This window comes from Callorhinus ursinus, unplaced genomic scaffold, assembly GCF_003265705.2.
Source record: "Callorhinus ursinus isolate GAN/ISIS: 27379988/994484 unplaced genomic scaffold, GSC_fseal_2.0 scaffold2, whole genome shotgun sequence".
Lineage (NCBI taxonomy): Eukaryota > Metazoa > Chordata > Mammalia > Carnivora > Otariidae > Callorhinus > Callorhinus ursinus.
The window spans coordinates 69588091-69605268 of record NW_027397064.1 but is presented as its reverse complement, the minus strand read 5'-3'; the positions used below and the strand labels follow the sequence as shown (position 1 = coordinate 69605268).

Here is a 17178-nt window from a genome sequence, read left to right as displayed (position 1 = left end):
TTTCTACTATGGATGATTACATGGCCTAAAAATACATTCCAATCACTAGTTTCAGCAGATACCTTGAAATGAAAGCTGATTTTTTTACCCTCTTTAAATTTTTTTAATTTTTATTTTATTGTCATAAGAATACTTAATATGAAATCCACCTTTTTTTTTTTTTAAATTAAGGAGGCTCCACGCCCAATATGGGCCTTGAACTCATGACCCTGAGATCAAGAGTTGCCTGCTCTACAGACAGGCCAACCAGGCACTCCTGAAATCTGCATTCTTCACAAATTTTTTAAGTGTATACTACATTACTGTTGACTATCAGTATGATGCTGTAGAGCCGATCTCTATAGCTTATTGACCTCGCTTAACTGAAACTTTACGCCCATTGATTAGTAGCTCCCCATTTCTTCTTCCTGCCACTTCCTGGAAACAACCATTCCACTCTTTGGTTCTATAAATTTGACTATTTTAGATACCTTATTTAAATGGGATCATGCAGCATTTGTCTGTGACTTACTTCATTTAGCATAATGTTCTCAAGTTTCATCTATGTTGTCTTATACATCAGAATTTTCTTCTTTTTAAGGCTGAACCATATTCCATTATATTCATATAATTATTTTCTTTATCCATTCATCTGTTGACGAACATTTAGGATATTTCCACATCTTGGTTATTGTGAATAGTGTCGAATGAACCATAGGAGCAGTAATATGTCTTCAAGACCCTGATTTGAATTCTTTTGGATAAATACCCAGAAGTGGGATTGCTAGAGCATATGGTAATTCTATTTTTAATTTCTTGAGGAACCTCTATACTATTTTCCATAGTGGCTGCATCATTTTACATTCCTACAGTGTGCAAGTGTTCCAAATTCCTCACATCTTAGAGAACACTTGTCTTTTATTTTTTTCATAATAGCCATCCTGAAAGGTGTGGAGTGATATCTTTTTGTGGATTTGATTTGCATTTCTCTGATTAGTGGTGCTGGGCATCTTTTCATAAAGTGTTGGCTGTTTGCATGTCTTGTTTGGAGTAATGTCTGTTCAAGTCCTTCGTTCATTTTTAAATCAGGTTATTAGTTACTAGTTTTTTACTATTGAATTGTAAGAGTTCCTTATACAGTTGACTTTTGAAAAACATGGGAGTTAGGGGCACTGACCCCCCTGCAGCCAAAAATCTGTGTATAACTTTTTACTCCCCAAAAACTTAACTACTAATAGCATACTGTTGACCAAAAGCTTTATCAATAATATAGTTGATAAACATTTTGTATATGTATAATATACTGTAGTCTTAAAGCAAGAGAAAAGAAAATATTAGGAAGAAAATCATTAGGAAGAAAACATACATTTACAATGCTGCACTGCATTTAATGAAAAAAAATCCATGTGTAAATGGACCCATACACTTCAAACCTATGTTGTTCAAGGGTCAGCTATATATTTTAAAGATTAACTTGTCATCACATATGTGGTTTACAAGTATATTCTCCCATTCCATATATTGCCTTTTCACTCTGCTGTTTCCTTTGCTGTCCAGAAGATTCTTAGCTATATGTACTCCTACTCCTTTTTGTTTTTGTTGCCTATGCTTTTGGTGACATATCTGTAATAATCATTGCCAAGATCAATGTTATGAAGTTTTTCCTCTCTAAGTTTTATTCTGGGAGTTTTACAACCTGAGGTCTTACATTTAAGTCTTTAATCCATTTTGGTTGATTTTTGTGTATAGTGTAATATCGGGTCCCTATATAGAATATAGGGTCCAATTTCATTCTTTTGCATACGGATATGCAGTTTTCCCATTACCACTTACTGAACAGACTAGCTTTGCCTTATTGTGTTCTCTTAGCAACCTCTTCAAAGATCAGTTGACTATATATGCATGGATTTATTTCTGGGCTCTCTATTCTGTTTCACTGGTCTATATGTTTGTCTTTATTCCAGTACTGTACTGTTTTGATTACTGTAGCTTTATCCATTCACCTGAAATTTTGAAATCAGGAAGTGTGATACCTCCAGCTTTGTTCTTCTTTCTACAGATTGATTTGGCTCTCTGTGATCTTAATGAATTTAATTCATTCATATGAATTTTAGAATTGTTTTTTTCAATTTCTGTAAAAAATGCCATTGAGATTTTGATAGCAATTACACTGAATCTAAAGACCACTTTGAATACTATGGACATTTTAACAATATTGCCTTCTAATCCTCCTCTTTAAATTTTCTGCTTCACTTAGTTTTTGATCCTTTTAAATTCTTTACTTTCTTATCAGCTTAGCAATGTCACATTTAAAATATTTTATCTAATTATTTAATTTTCAGTAGCTTATTCAAAGTATTTAAATCAACCACAATTCTATGTTCAAGTATTATCTTTTTGGTTTTAACCAAGTGGAAACTTTTTTCCTCAAAAGCTTTCTCCAAGTTTAACCTTTGTTGATGACTTAGAGACCCCATAATCTCATTCTCAGTTCCTACTTATGTGTGGAAACACTCAGTAAGCGGGGTGGGGGGGGAGAGAATCTCACGCAGACTCCCTGCTGCGCCTAGAGCCCACCCTGGGGCTTGATTTCATGACCCTGAGATCACGACCTGAGCCAAAGTCAAGCGTTGGACACTTAACCAACTGAGCCATCCAGGTGCAAGCACCTTTGATGAGAAATTTAAAGGAAGCTTCTGATTAGTCTTCCTTCTATTTCCAGAAATTACTTCTCTGATGTACTAAACAATATTCTTATTAAGGTGACCAATTATAACTGTTATTACTATTTCCATATTTGAATCCACAAGTGTAATTAATTATTGTTTATGTGCTTGTTATATTATATATCCTTCCTAGGGATGTTTGTAATTAGGTCAAAAAGTTTCCCTATTCTAATACTGCTTCCCATTTCCTGGGTTATATGACCTTATCCAGCCAGTGAAATAAGGCTGTCTTTTGGCTTAAAGGTGCATTGTGTTTATTTTCCAGTTAGATAGAAGAATGATTTTACTTTATAATGTGAAAAAGGACACTAAAAAAAAAATCTGAACATTGGGCAGAATTACACTAAAGTTACACTAATTACTTGTGGAAATGGCCATACTTATCCTTTCACAGTAGATTCTTCGGAATGGAGAAACAGAAATTTAATGACCATATTCTATAAAACATTACAGCAAAATTGGAATGAGATGCAACCAGAAGGCTTATTTTATTAAAATTAACTTTAAGAGGGGCTTTTTACACATACATGTTTCCTTTTTCTCTTTTCCTTTTAAGAAAAGTATATGTGGGGCAACTGGGTGGCTCAGTCCATTAAGCATTTGCCTTCAGCTCAGGTCATGATCTCAGGGTCCTGGGATCGAGCCCCACATTGAGCTCCCTGCTCAGCCGGAAGTCTGCTTCTCCCTCTCCCTCTGCAGCTCCCCCTGCTTGTGTTCTCTCACTCTCTCTCTCACAAATAAATCTTAAAAAAAAAAAAAAAAAGTACATTATGTGCTGAAGCCAGTATTCATTCAGTGTAACCTTTTACATACTCTATAACAGAGTAAAAGTTAATCCTTGATGTGGTCAGTGTGGAAAACAGATTGGCAGTTCCTCAAAAAGCTACACATAAAATTACCACTTGACCTAGCAATTTCACTCCAAGGCACCTACATACACTGAAAAGAATTGAAAGCACTGTCTTGAACAGATAGCTGTACATTTAAAAATCCATCAAGAGATGAATGGATGAATGTGATATATACATACCTACATATATTTGTCATATTTGTGATAGATAGATAATGGCATATTACTGAGCCCTAAAGAGCAATGAAGTTCCAATACGTGCTATAACATAGACGAAACTTGAAAACATTATACTAAGTGAAATAAACCTGACACAAAAGGACAATTATTATATGATTTCACTTACAGAAAATATCTAGAATAGACAAACTGATGGGGACAGAAAGTAGATTCAAGTTTACCAGGGGCTGGGGAAAGGGAGGGAATGGAGAATTAGTGCTTAATCATTAGAGTATTTCTGTTTGGGGTGATGAAAAGTTATAGAAATAGAGAGTGGTGACTGTTGCACAACATTGTAAATGTAATTAATGCCAATGAATGGTTAAAATAAAGGGGTGCCTGGGTGGCTCAGTCAGTTAAGCAACCACTCTTGATTTCCGCTCAGGTCATGATCTCAGGGTTGTAAGATTAAGTCCTGCGTAGAGCTCTGAGCTCAGCAGGGAGTCTGCTTGAGATTCTCTTCCTCCTCTTGCCCCTCCCCCTGCTCATGCCCTGGCACGTGCTCTCTCTCTCAAATAATCTTTTTAAAAAAATAGTTAAGGGGTGCCTTCGTGGCTCAGTCAGTTAAGCATCTGCCTTCGGCTCAGATCATGATCCCACTGGGCTCCCTGCTCAGTGGGGAGCCTGCTTCTTCCTCTCCCCCTTCCCCTGCTTCTGCTCTCTTTCTCAACTAAATAAAATCTTTAAACATAAAAAATAAAAAAAAAGTAGTTAAAATGGCAACTTTTATGTTACATACGTTTCCACAACTTAAAAAACTTAATAATGTGGAATACATTGGATTATATACTTTAAATGGGTGAATTATAAATTGTAGGGTGTGAAATATGTCAATAAACACATTATGAAAGTTAATATTTTAAGTCTTTCTTCAAAGCCTGAAGTTCAGATCTCTTTTCTTTTTTTCCAGCCTTCCCTGGTCATCCTAGTGACCCTTCTCGTACTCTCAAATCATAATATTTTACTTGTTTATATTACTCAGCATGCTATTAACCTTATCCTCTTTTTGTCATCACTAGTGTTTTTTAATTACTGTTACACATTTAATATTTGATTATGCTTTGTTGATAAAGCAAGATTAGTTGCTCTTATTATCAAATCAAGATCCATATTTAATATTTGTTTGTATTTTGTTTACCAAACAAGATTAGTAGTAGCTCAAATTGTCTAAAGAGGACCCAGTAGCTCTCTGCCATCTTCAAATCTTCAAAAAATAATTCATTATTACACTTGCACAAATACATAGAGTAAAAACTTCAGTAACAAATGTTAAGAGAAAGCAGTCTCAAAAAATAATCAGAATACTCATTCCCTGGGCATGCCACAATTAATCAAGGATGTAATAGATTTAGTTAAGTATAATTATTAAAAATAGGCAGTAGGATACTTTTACCAGAACAATTTTTGACTGACCATTTTTCTTTTTCCCCAAATGAATTAAAGACACTGTCCAAGCAAAAAATAAAACAGGCGAAGAATATACAAACATCTGGCATATATACTAGTATTTTTTATTCCTAAGTAGATACGTTTCAGATATACTTACTTCTAATCCTAAACAGAATTAACTAAAATAGGGCATCTGGGTGGCTCAGTTGGTTAAGCGACTGCCTTTGGCTCAGGTCATGATCCTGCAGTCCCAGGATCGAGTCCCGCATCGGGCTCCCTGCTCAGCAGGGAGTCTGCTTCTCCCTCTGACCCTCTTCCCTCTCTCGTGCTCTCTATCTCTCATTCTATCTCTCTAATAAATAAAATCTTTAAAAAAAAAAAGAATTAACTAAAATACGAGATTATATAAATAATAAAATTACAACAACCATCCAAAATTTTTATTTAATGAAAAATCCCATTTAATAATTATAGTGGTCTTAAATTATACATAAGTATTTGGGGCATAAAATAAAGGAAAAGGAAAACTTTAGAAAAAAGAAATAGAAAAATAAATATTTTTTTTTCGTTCCTTTGAAAAAATAGCCTAAAAAATTGAGAAATGTATAAAATAGTGTACTTGGAATAAAGCCATATAGTTATAGAACAGAAATATAAAGACTAGGTAAATTTCCTACTTATGTCCTTAGTATATGCTTAAAAACCTGTTAGGCTTATAGGCTATTTTAATCCACAGTGGAGTTTTGTTTTGTTTTTTTAATTGGTACTTTTAAAAATGTGCAAAATGCAGGGCACCTGGGTGGCTCAGTTGCTTAAGTGTCTGCCTTTGGCTCAGGTCATGATCCCAGCGTTCTGGGATCGAGCCCCGCATCAGGCTCCGTGCTCAGCGGGGAGCCTGCTTCTCCCTCTCCCTCTGCCTGCCTGTCTGCCTACTTGTGATCTGTCTCTCTCTCTCTGTCAAACAAATAAATAAAAATTCTTAAAAAAAATAAAAATGTGCAAAATGCTTTTGTTAAAATATTTCTTTCCTGCAGGATGTCTGAATGACATTCTCTTCAGTATGTTTTTAAAAACGTATCATACATTATATAAATTATATTTTGATCTAAAGGCAAATGTGTAAGTTTTAAAGTGCAGCATCATTACCTCAAAAGTAAATCTGTTTCAATGAACAACTATGTTTCCAGTCCCTACTGAAGTAGAACGACTTATATTCACTTTTACAGTGAAAATATCCACTGACATCTCAGAGAAGATTGCTTTTCTAGTTAGAAACACAGCTGACTAGAAATGTATCAAATTTATTTATCAAATTCACTTCCCTAGAAAATAGCCAATAAAGGGAAAGAAACAAAAATGGGTTTCCATCAGATAAATACATGAGTTAAACTCAATCTTTATTAAAAAGTCCTCATGCCCTTAATCTCTGAGGTTTTATAATTTCCACATGACTCAAACAAGCTTGGATTGTGATTCCCAAGGTCACAGGGATAAAGATGATGATGATGGCAGCTGTAATTTTCTAAACACGTATTAAGCACTAGGCATGGGGATAGGGCTAAGAGTGGAGGGACAGTCTGTAATAGGTAACTGTACTGAAAGTTGTGCAGACATTCAAAAAAACCCCAACAAACAGCTTAACTCTATGATGGAGAATCTATAAGCCTTATGTCCCAAGGGTATCACTATGTTACAATAAGGATAACAAAAAAAGACAACTCCCTGAGACCTTAAACAGAAGTTTAAAGTTTTACAAAGTTTAATATATCATATACTTTTAAAATAATGAGCATAGGCAACAGAATCTAAAGATTTAGATTTGAATACAGACCCATCACTTAATATATCAATGACCTCAGGCAATTTTAATCTCCATCAGAACCAATTTTTCCAAGTGTAAAATGGGAATCATGTTTATGTTATGGCACTATGGTGAGAATCAACATTTGTAAATGCACCCAGTACAACTCAAACTCATTAATATAATAGACACTGAAATATTCTGGAAATTAAACTATCTAGAATAAATTGTTCTTTGAAATAAGCAATTTTATTAATTTTAAAAATACTATAACTTTTCAGATGTTTAGATGTTACTCTGTAGTTTGTAAATATGTAAAGCAGAAAATGCTAAGATTCATTTAAGTGTATAAAGAATGCTCTTGAATCTCATCATAAGGCACCTCTTTGACCAGGTAAGTCAAATTCATTTTTCAGCCTCAATTTAGATGGTATCTCCTCTGGAAAGCCTTCTCACAATCTCCACTTGCATATCTACTAGACACTTAAAAATCTACCACATCCAAAACCAAAGTCCTGATTGCCCATTTCTATCCCGAAGTTGCTCCATCTAAATACCTTCCCTATCTTACAGCCAACGGCAAAACCATCCTCCCCAGTTTCTCAGCCAAAACCTTAGAGTCATTTTGTCTTCTCTTTCTCTCATATCCCACATCCAATCCACCAAAAGACTTTTTTGGTTGTACCTTAAAAACCTCAGAATTTGACTGCTGTCAAACTTCAGTCACTTAGATTACTCTATGAGCCTTCTAACTAGTGGTCAATGTCTCCCTATATAGTCTATTCTCAACACAGCAAAACTGCAGTGATCCTTTAAAAGTACAAGCCAGGGGTACCTGGGTGGCTCAGTTGGTTAAGCGTCTGCCTTTAGCTCAGGTCATGATCTCGGGGCCCTGGGGTTGAGCCCCCCATTGGCTCCCTGCTCAGCGGGAAGTCTGACTGTTTCCCTCTCTCTGCCCCTCCCCCTGCTCTTTCTCTCTCTCAAATAAAATCTTTAAAAAAAATTAAAAGAAAAAATGAAGTACAAGCCAGATTTACTGATAGCCCTGCAATGGCTCCCTGAACTCACTACAGAGTTCTGTGAAGCCCTACATGATCTGACTCTTCCATCAATTACCTCTGTCAATACCTTCTCTACCCTCCCTTCTCCCTCGCTCTGCTCTAATCACACGGTCCACTACTTTGAACACTCTGAGCCCCTGCCTCAAGTCCTCTGCTTGGAAGTCTCTTCCCAAAGAATTCCACATAGCTGACCAATTCCTTGGTCTTTGCTCAAATATCACCTTTCCTATAAATCCTTCCTCAACCTCTGCAACCCATCACCACCATAGCCTTCTTATTCTGCTCTACTTTTTCTATCTTCCATAAAACTTGCCAACTTCAAATGTGTTACATACTTTATCATGCTTATTGTTTATCTGCATCCCCACTATACATTCCATAAGAGTAGAGAGCTTTGAAAAGTTTTATTTACTGATATATCCCATGTACCCAAAATAGCACCAAAAATGCAAATAAAAATGTGAATAAAAGAATACATTAGATACTTCCTGTGTTGCCTTTAGCATCCTAAACTGACCACTATTATATCAGTTATCAACTGTACTAAATAGCCTGTTAATTTTCTGTCTTTTCAACTAAACTGTAAATTTCTTGAAACAAGGAATTTTATTTTACTTTCCATTAGTAGCGCTGGTACTTCCTTACAGTGCCTGACACCTAGTAAGTACTCGGCATTATTTAATAAATTGATGAAAAAAATAAAACTATCTACATCAAGGTGTAAGCATCTTTATTATCTCCAAAATATAAACACAAAGCTTAAAGGCATGACACTGAAGACTGAGTTCTGGATTCTGGATTCTGTTAGTGTGTTTGGTCTGGGTCTGGCACTTATAAGAACACTGCTGAAATTATTTAAGTTCCCTACAACCATTTCCTTATCAGTAAAAACAGAGGAGTAATGATGGCATCTGAATCTCATGTGATTATTACAAATATAAAATGCAGGTAATAGTGATTCAGAATGTGTCACTCTAGCATATTGACTATTTTGAGCTAAAGGCACTTGAAAAACAGCTAATATAAGGAAAACATTCTGACCTTCCTTCTTTTGCTTAAAAGCAAAAAATGTAATTCCTCTATGAAAGATGTCCTCCTATATCAGAAGGAAAGCAACATTCTTATCGTCAAGGACAAAAAGTTGAGACTGAGATAATTCTACACAGACTTTGTTAAAAATAATTCTCTCCCTTTAGCCTCTGCACATAGTCACATATTCCACAACTGCCTCTCTTTGTTCAACTTAATATAAAACAAGTAGGTTTTGCCATTTCTTTGGGTGTTCATTTCTTATGCAGACTCCTATGTCACACAAAACTTCTTTAAATAAATTAGTATGCTTTTCTCCTGTTGATCTACATTTTTTAATTTACTTCTCAGGCCCAGCCCCAAAGAACTATAAAAGGGTAAAGGTAAAAGTTTGCATCTCAGACAAGAGAATTAGGCCCAGTGATTGTTATATATTAAGCAGTCAATAATTGACATCTATTATTTGTTACTACAAATTATTTTTTTGTTATTACAAATTAAATAGTCCTACTTCAATAACTTGATTAAACTAAAATATTCACTAAACATAGTCTTAAGAAACTCCTAAAAAGCACCAATGGTTTATATTAAAAATTATTGTTACCTAAAATAATTTTGATAAGCATTTTGCAAAAGAAGGTACATTAACTCTCTCAATAAAAGCAAAATTATACTTCTATTATTCCCAGAATATTTTTAAATATTTCTGGATGTTAGGTTCTAAAACTATCTTTGGTAACTTCCTTCAATGTTTAATAATTTCATGTCTTCTTTTACATGGCCAGGATACCTAATACTAGAGTTTAAAAATCAAACATCTTACTATTTAGATGAACTACACCTACAGGCCTTTAATATATATACACACATTCTTCCCTCTGCTCTGAATCATCTTATTTCCAGAAATAAGACTTTTGAGAAAAAGATTTAAGTACATTTGTGACTCTTTACTAAATCACTTCCAAGCTTTTCACTTTTCATTTCAGTCATATATCCAACAATAAGTATCTTTTGCTAATGTTATATTAAGAACTGAGCAAAACTAACAATTCTGTCCAAATTAAAAAGCCAATTACATAGTGTTTATTTTAAACCCTGTTTTCTCTTATTTTATAATGAAAATAATTTTTCTATTGTTTTACAATTGAAATAATTTTTCTATTATTTCCCTGTCTACTGTGACTCCTAAATGTTTTCCTACTCTATCTCCAGAGTCAGTTCTCCATTTTACAAAATACTTGTGAAAACTATTTTCTTTATAGTTTATACTAACATAAAGAAATAAACATACACATTTTACTTAACACTCATATGGACAGTACACAAGAAAACTGAGGTAAAGCAGTTTAAATGATTGTCCCAAGACCACAGATGGAGTGACTGCCAGCTTTAGGATTAAAACTAAGAAGCTCATTATTTCCTTCTTATATTCCGAGTACTTAATACTGTTTTTACATCACAAGGATCTCTTAACAGATTTAAGAACAATAATTTGATAATTAAAACAATTATCAACAATAATTATGACAAACGTAAATAGATTTGTGAAATTTATTAAACAAAACCAAAATTACTTTATCCAAATATTCCCTGAAAAAATTAATCTGATTTACCGCATAAGTTATTTTTTTTAATTTTCCTTAGAGTGCCAAGAAAGTGACAGTTTAATATAATTTATCATTTCAGTGTCTTTTTTAAAAGCCAATTTCTTTAACCAAAATCTACAATGAGTATATGCGATGGTTGCTACCAAACAGAAATACTTTGCATTAAAAGAAATTCTCCAAACTTAAAACAGTAGTTTCTACTCTAATTGTAAACTTAAACTTCAGGATATATTTAGAACAGAATTATCTATGAAAAGACAATGATAAAAAGTAAAGAAAACACCAAATACTATTGCATTTACAAGAGAAAAAGACATACAGTATAACATTAACAGCTTACTGTGGAGAGTGGGTTTAATCAGGAAGTAGCCATTATCCTTTCGATTCAGAGCAGTGACAGCACTCCAAAACAACAAGCCGTGATATTTTTCAGTTAAAAGGAATGAAAGAATACCTACTATTGTGTCCTAGCTTGGCTGACCCCAAAGGTCACCACATGTCTTTTATCAAAAGCTATCATGAAAACATAATCCAAGTAAGCATTTACAAATGCTCTATTTGTTGAAACACCTAAAATCTACCTAACACAACCTCTCTCTCTCAGTTACTCACAAAACATGGCTGTCTTATTCAGAGATTAGCAATTATTGTAATGAGATACTGTCGGAGAGGGTCAAATAGTACTTCCTGCAGTTTACACATCTTGATTTCCTGGTAAACAAACTGAAAGGCAGGTGGAGCACTTAGATCACCAGTAAACGTGAATGCTCACGTGACAAAACTAAGCCAGGTAAGGTTGATGTCTCAAGTAATCGTTCTTTTCTTCATTTTATTAACGTAAAAACAGACAATAAAGAGTTCTTTCTTCCCCTTTTTAAAGAGGGTTTATTCCTGACATGCATAGGCACACAGTTTATAGTAAGGAATGCTTGAAAAACGAATCTGTTTAAGTAGGTTTTAAAAATTATTTCTGGCAAGTAAATTGTAAAAAACGAGGCAATGATATTAAGATATTAAAAAAACAACTAAGAATAACTGTTCTAAAACCTGCTAAATATAAGGAAAAGTGTTTAAATTTCAACTGCTTCAGGAAAGTAGATAAAAGAAGTTTCTGAGTTATAAAGGCCAAAATTAAATTTAGTCAAAGTATAAGCCTATTTTTATCAGAGCAAGCTCCTGCAAAAATTTGCTTTATAATTTATGTGGCAGTCTTCGAAAAAAACAATCTCAGTTATATGAATCGAAAAGTTTACAAAACTTGAAGCTATTCCCAGCATCCTTTAAAATTTATATTTCAAAAAGAAAATAAAACTGAACATATTTACTTGTGAGCATCTTTTAAAAAATATTGTTAATTTGAAGACTAAGTTTTCTTATCCTTAGTTTTTTCCCCCAAATTGCTGTTTTTTCCCTCTCTAAAATTTGTAGTATAGTTGAATGAGAGTTTGTTTAAATTAACTAAAGGTATAAAACAAACACACACATTCAGTCAAAATGATAAACTAATTCACTACTTTAAAAATATTTAGGATATTTTTTCTTAATCTACAAAACTGAATTTATCTTAATTCTATATATACTAAGGCCATGTATCTATGTCTTATTAGGAACATAACATGCTTTAATTTTAAATCAAAGAGCTTTTAATGACCTACAATATAATCATATCAAGGCATTAAATTTCATTACTTAAATCATATTTACTCTATTTGTGAAATAAAATTCTAATGTACTGAAATAGAAAACAAAACAAAGTGACAATTAAATTAATAATAACAAAAAGAACACCCAAGTAGAGAAAACTGTGCCAAGAGAACAGAATCTCAGAATAGGTCTCATTACAAACATTATGTGTCATTTAAAAGGAGTGTGTATTCAATATTAAACATTAACAAAAGTCTCTAGTCACCATCTTTACTACAATGACATGAAATAGCAAATTTTTAGAAAACTATGACTACGGAGTTCCAGTTCCAGTTCAGTTCCAGCTGAATTTCTTGGTCAAATGAAATAATTCAAATATTCTATACTTACTTGGAATGCAAAACAAAGCCCTTATTTCCTTTATAGAAAATTTAAAATAGGGGCACCTGGGTGGCTCAGTCGTTAAGCGGCTGCCTTCTGCTCAGGTCATGATCCCCAGGGTCCTGGGATGGAGCCCCACACTGCATCGGGCTCCCTGCTCAGCGGGGAGCCTGCTTCTCCCTCTGCCTGCCGCTCCCTCTGCTTGTGTTCTCTGTCAAATAAATAAAATCTTCAAAAAAAATTTTTTTAATATAATTCGTACTAAATACGTAGCTTTGACTGTGATTCATATACTAAAAAAAACCTAAATTTTAAATGAGAAAATTATTATTTCAGTTATTTCAAAGATCCATGACTATCTTAGTTTCCTATAATACGTCAAATTTAGAGAATAATGGAATAAAAATATAAAGGTAAAGAAAATAAATCTGAAATTTTGTTTCATTCAAGGTGGCTTTTACCAACAATCAGCAAGTCTTGGTATTAATTTATAATTCAGCTGAAAGGGCAGGGACAAAAACCAGGGTAATATATATGGTACCCTGTGAGTTAGAAAAAGAACCCCTCTGAGGTCGCATATGAGAAAAAGACACCTTTTCTTCCTCTAGGATGTGTTTCAGCCCTACTTCTTCTCTCGTCAGGAACTCTTGTACTGGGCACACCCGGCACTATGACCTATACCTGGTAGCTCTGTACTGGCAAAAAGCTTCAGAAGGGATTCCCCTGCCGCTGGCAAGTCTAAGAAACCACAGAGGAGATTAGTCATCCATGACTTAAGAAATTCATACAAAAAGGAGAGAGGGGGCAGGGGAGGGGACACAAGGAGGAAAGGTTCCTGCTTTTATTGCTTGTCTCCAGCTGGCAATAAATAAGCTTCACATGGTTATTTATAGCCCATTTTATTCCAAAATAATTTAATGTGACTTAGAGAAATATGAATAGCAGAACAGATGCTTTCAAAATATAAATTAATATGAATAAAGAGAAACTAAGGGAAGGAAGAAAGATGAAACACAAGGTAAACTTGGAACACAGAAACATCTATCATAAGGCGGTGTCTTAGATGTAAATGGTTCAGCTCTGAGCTTCCTAGCAATAAAAGTGAAGTGGGAAACAAGACCAAATTACAAAATTTTAGGAGCACCTGGATGGCTCAGTCAGTTAAGCGTCCGCCTTCGGCTCAGGTCATGATCCCAGGGTTCTGGGATTGAGCCCCTTGTCGGGCTCCCTGCTCCGTGGAGAGCCTCCTTCTCCCTCTGCCTCTGCCCCGACCCACCACTCCCCGACCCTGCTCGTGCTCTTTCTCTTGCTCACTCTTGCTCTATCTCAAATAAATAAAAATCTTAAAAAAAAAAAAAAGAAATCACAAAATTTTAATTCTCTGTAAGATGTATTACAAACAAGCACCAAAGCTTTTCCTAGTACTCAGAATTGGGAGAAATTTCTTTTATACTTTTCAATAATGTAACACTGGACAATGCAATAATTTTTTCAACAGCATCTTTACAGAAATTAAATAACAAATTTCATATGAAAATTTCTTTTAACACTTCCTCAGCGCAAGCTGGGGTCATAAGTAATGAAAAGTTACCCAGAAAATAAGCCATCTTGCTAGGAGAGCTTCTGTAATTTATTTAATCTGGGTTTTTAAACAAACAGTAACAATCCCCAGGATCTCTTGTTAAATTCACAGTCCACTTTCATATTCCAAATTCATACTTCATTTTCTAAATTCAGGTTCTTCTGCTGGATGAGTAAGTAAAAATGGGCATGCAAGCTATAACTGTGGTTCCAGAGCAGATGAAAGAGAAGACACTGGTAGTTAGGGAAGTCTAGACACTTCAAAGGGAACTTCTCTTTTTTACTTAAAACAATTCCTCTCTTCTTTGTTAGACTTTCTATAATCCTGCTCGATCCAACAACCTGAAAACCCGATCTATGACGACTTTTATTACTCTTCAGTTTGGTATTTCTAACTATGGTAAAAAAAAAAAGATCTGACTTAAGGTTTCTAGATTCCTATGTTTTCATTCAGTCTGCACCAATTTGGATTCATTTTAGAGTATGAATCTTTGCATAGTTTTATAGCATTTGCTTTTTATGTTATTGGTGGGGGGAAAAGAGAGTTGCAAAATTACTATAAATAGACTCTCTTTCATTTTATTATACAAGAAAAACAAGGTTGGCAATGGTAGCATCTCAATATACCATATATGCAGACTGAATACTACTACTAAAATTTAACAATGCTACAACCTGATTTTCACATGTGGAATAAGTAGGAGCAAATTCTATCTTCCACTGTAGCTGCGTTGGTTGCTTTTCTCTCTCCCAAAGATGCCAAGTTTATGTTCTGTTTCCCATTGCTTCTCTATCTCATTATCAGTTTAGATCTTATCACTTTCAGAATGCTCCTCTCTCAGATCCTGACTGTTTGGGCCCATAAAACCTTTTTTCTCTACCTGATTTAGCTCTATATTATTCTCTAATTATTTTAGGGATCTCCCTTACTAGGTTTTGAAATTCCTCATTTTATATTACTCACTGTGATTCATAAAATGCAAACACCATAAGTACAAATTAACTTATGCATTAATAAACTGCTATACATATTTATTACAGTTCATGTTTGTTCAACATGAACAGGATATTTATTAGGATTGCATTGAGTGAGCCAGATGCCAATTTTTACCATACAGGTAATTTCTTTTTTCTTTTTTTTTGAGAGAGAGAGAGAGAGAGAGAGAGGTGGGGCGAGTTGGTACAGAGGGGCAGAGGGAGAGGGAGGGAGAGAATCTTAAGCAAGCTCCATGCCCAGCACATAGCCCAATGTGGGGCTCAATCTCACAACCTTGAGATCATGACCTGAGCCAAAATCCAGAGTCAGACACCTAAATGACTGAGCCACCCAGGCGTCCCCATATAGATAATTTCTAAATGGTGTATAGAATCAATCCGTATTAAATCAAACCTTAGGCTTTTCTACTTTCAAGATGGTCAAAAGAATTTTAACTGTAAGAACAACTTTTGAGAACACTACCAAAAACCAAACAGACTTTATATGTCAGAACTAAAATGACCAAAATTGAATAACAACTGTGTCCAATATAGTTTGATCCATATTTGAACTCATATATGTAACTCAAAGAGTCATGCAGCCTACTCCCTTATTAAATGAACTTTTCCAATGTGTAGCCACCAAAACTTGTTATTTCTGAATTTCCTATTTCATGAAAATTCAGTCTAAGTATAGTAATTTCAATGTACAATTGTTGCTATTGCAAAAGGTAGTAGTATTTACATTTGGCATAATATGTACACTTGCTTAACATTTTTCTTGCAATAAGAAAAAGCACTCAACATTTAAAAATATGTTAGAAAGCATATGCTTAAGAAACTAATATTGATTAGCATCTTAAATCATTCAAGATCATATCCTAGTCATTTAAAAAGTTATAGGATAATTAAAGTGGTTACATTATTAACCACCTTATAATTGTTTACCTGAAAGAACAAAAGTAGGAAATATCTATCATCATATAAATAGAAAAGCTTTCGAACAAATTTAACAACAAAAGAAAGAATACAATTTGATTTTCTTTCTTTTCCTAAAAAGCAAACTGGAAAGAATAAACCAAAGGAAGCTACAAATATATATATTTTCATTTATTGCAACATAACAGATACACACAGAGCCTGTGAGAATACAATATTCATTTTGCTGCAGAAGAACAGACATTGCATAACAATGAGATTTGCTAATGAAATCAACCATCAACCTGGAATACATATGTATTAAACCAAGACCTCAGTGTCATATTCTTTTTGCATCGTTTGTTCTTTCTTTCATTTTTTTCTTGACCTTGTCAGTATTTTTGTCCTTTAGATTTCAGAACTTTGGTAAAGCAAAATCAAGACTATAATATTATAGTGTAATGCTTTTCATTCATCACATTTATTTTTAATGTAAATTCCAATTGTTCTGCTTCTATCAGCACTATTAATGTACCTCTGGGAAAAAAAATCAATGGATGCTACCAGAAGAAACAAAGGAGGTTTATTTCTATACAAAATAATTGGAACAGGTCTGAAACAAACTTTTTTCAACATCTGACATGAATTCCAGATGACAACTTTTATAGCAATGTTAGTGCTTACTTACTTAATAAGAAATTTTTAAAAATTCATATACATATTTTAAAGATTTTATTTATTTATTTGACAGAGAAAGAGCAAGAGAGCACAAGCAGGGGGAGTGGCAGGCAGAGGGAGAGGGAGAAGCAGGCTCCCCGTTGAGCCAGGAGCCTGATACAGGGCTTGATTCCCAGGACCCTGGGATCATGACCTGAGCTGAAGGCAGACGCTTCACTGACTGAGGCACCCAGACACCCCCCAAAAATTATATATTTTAAAGTCACTTTTGTAATAATATAAATCCTCCAGCAATTTCTACTACTGACAGTTAATAAGTGAAATAATATAAGGCTGATAT

At 34.1% G+C, this 17178-nt stretch overlaps 1 protein-coding gene across 15 annotated transcripts in view; it reads right to left on the bottom strand.

Moving 5' to 3' along the window:
• BAZ2B (bromodomain adjacent to zinc finger domain 2B) overlaps positions 1 to 17178 on the bottom strand; it is a 311231-nt gene that overhangs the window by 180379 nt on the left and 113674 nt on the right. For 7 of the 15 annotated variants that reach the window (XM_025855495.2, XM_073883563.1, XM_073883582.1 and 4 more), the window contains exon 1: positions 10981 to 11445. The exons of 3 other annotated variants lie outside the window; for them this stretch is intronic. In XM_025855495.2, coding sequence (XP_025711280.1) covers positions 10981 to 10990 — 10 coding nt within the window. In that variant the 5' untranslated portion in view covers positions 10991 to 11445. Of the gene's footprint in view, positions 1 to 10980; positions 11446 to 12751; positions 12898 to 17178 lie in introns of those variants that run through there. 5 more of the 15 variants (XM_073883577.1, XM_073883594.1, XM_073883542.1 and 2 more) reach the window with 4 other exon arrangements.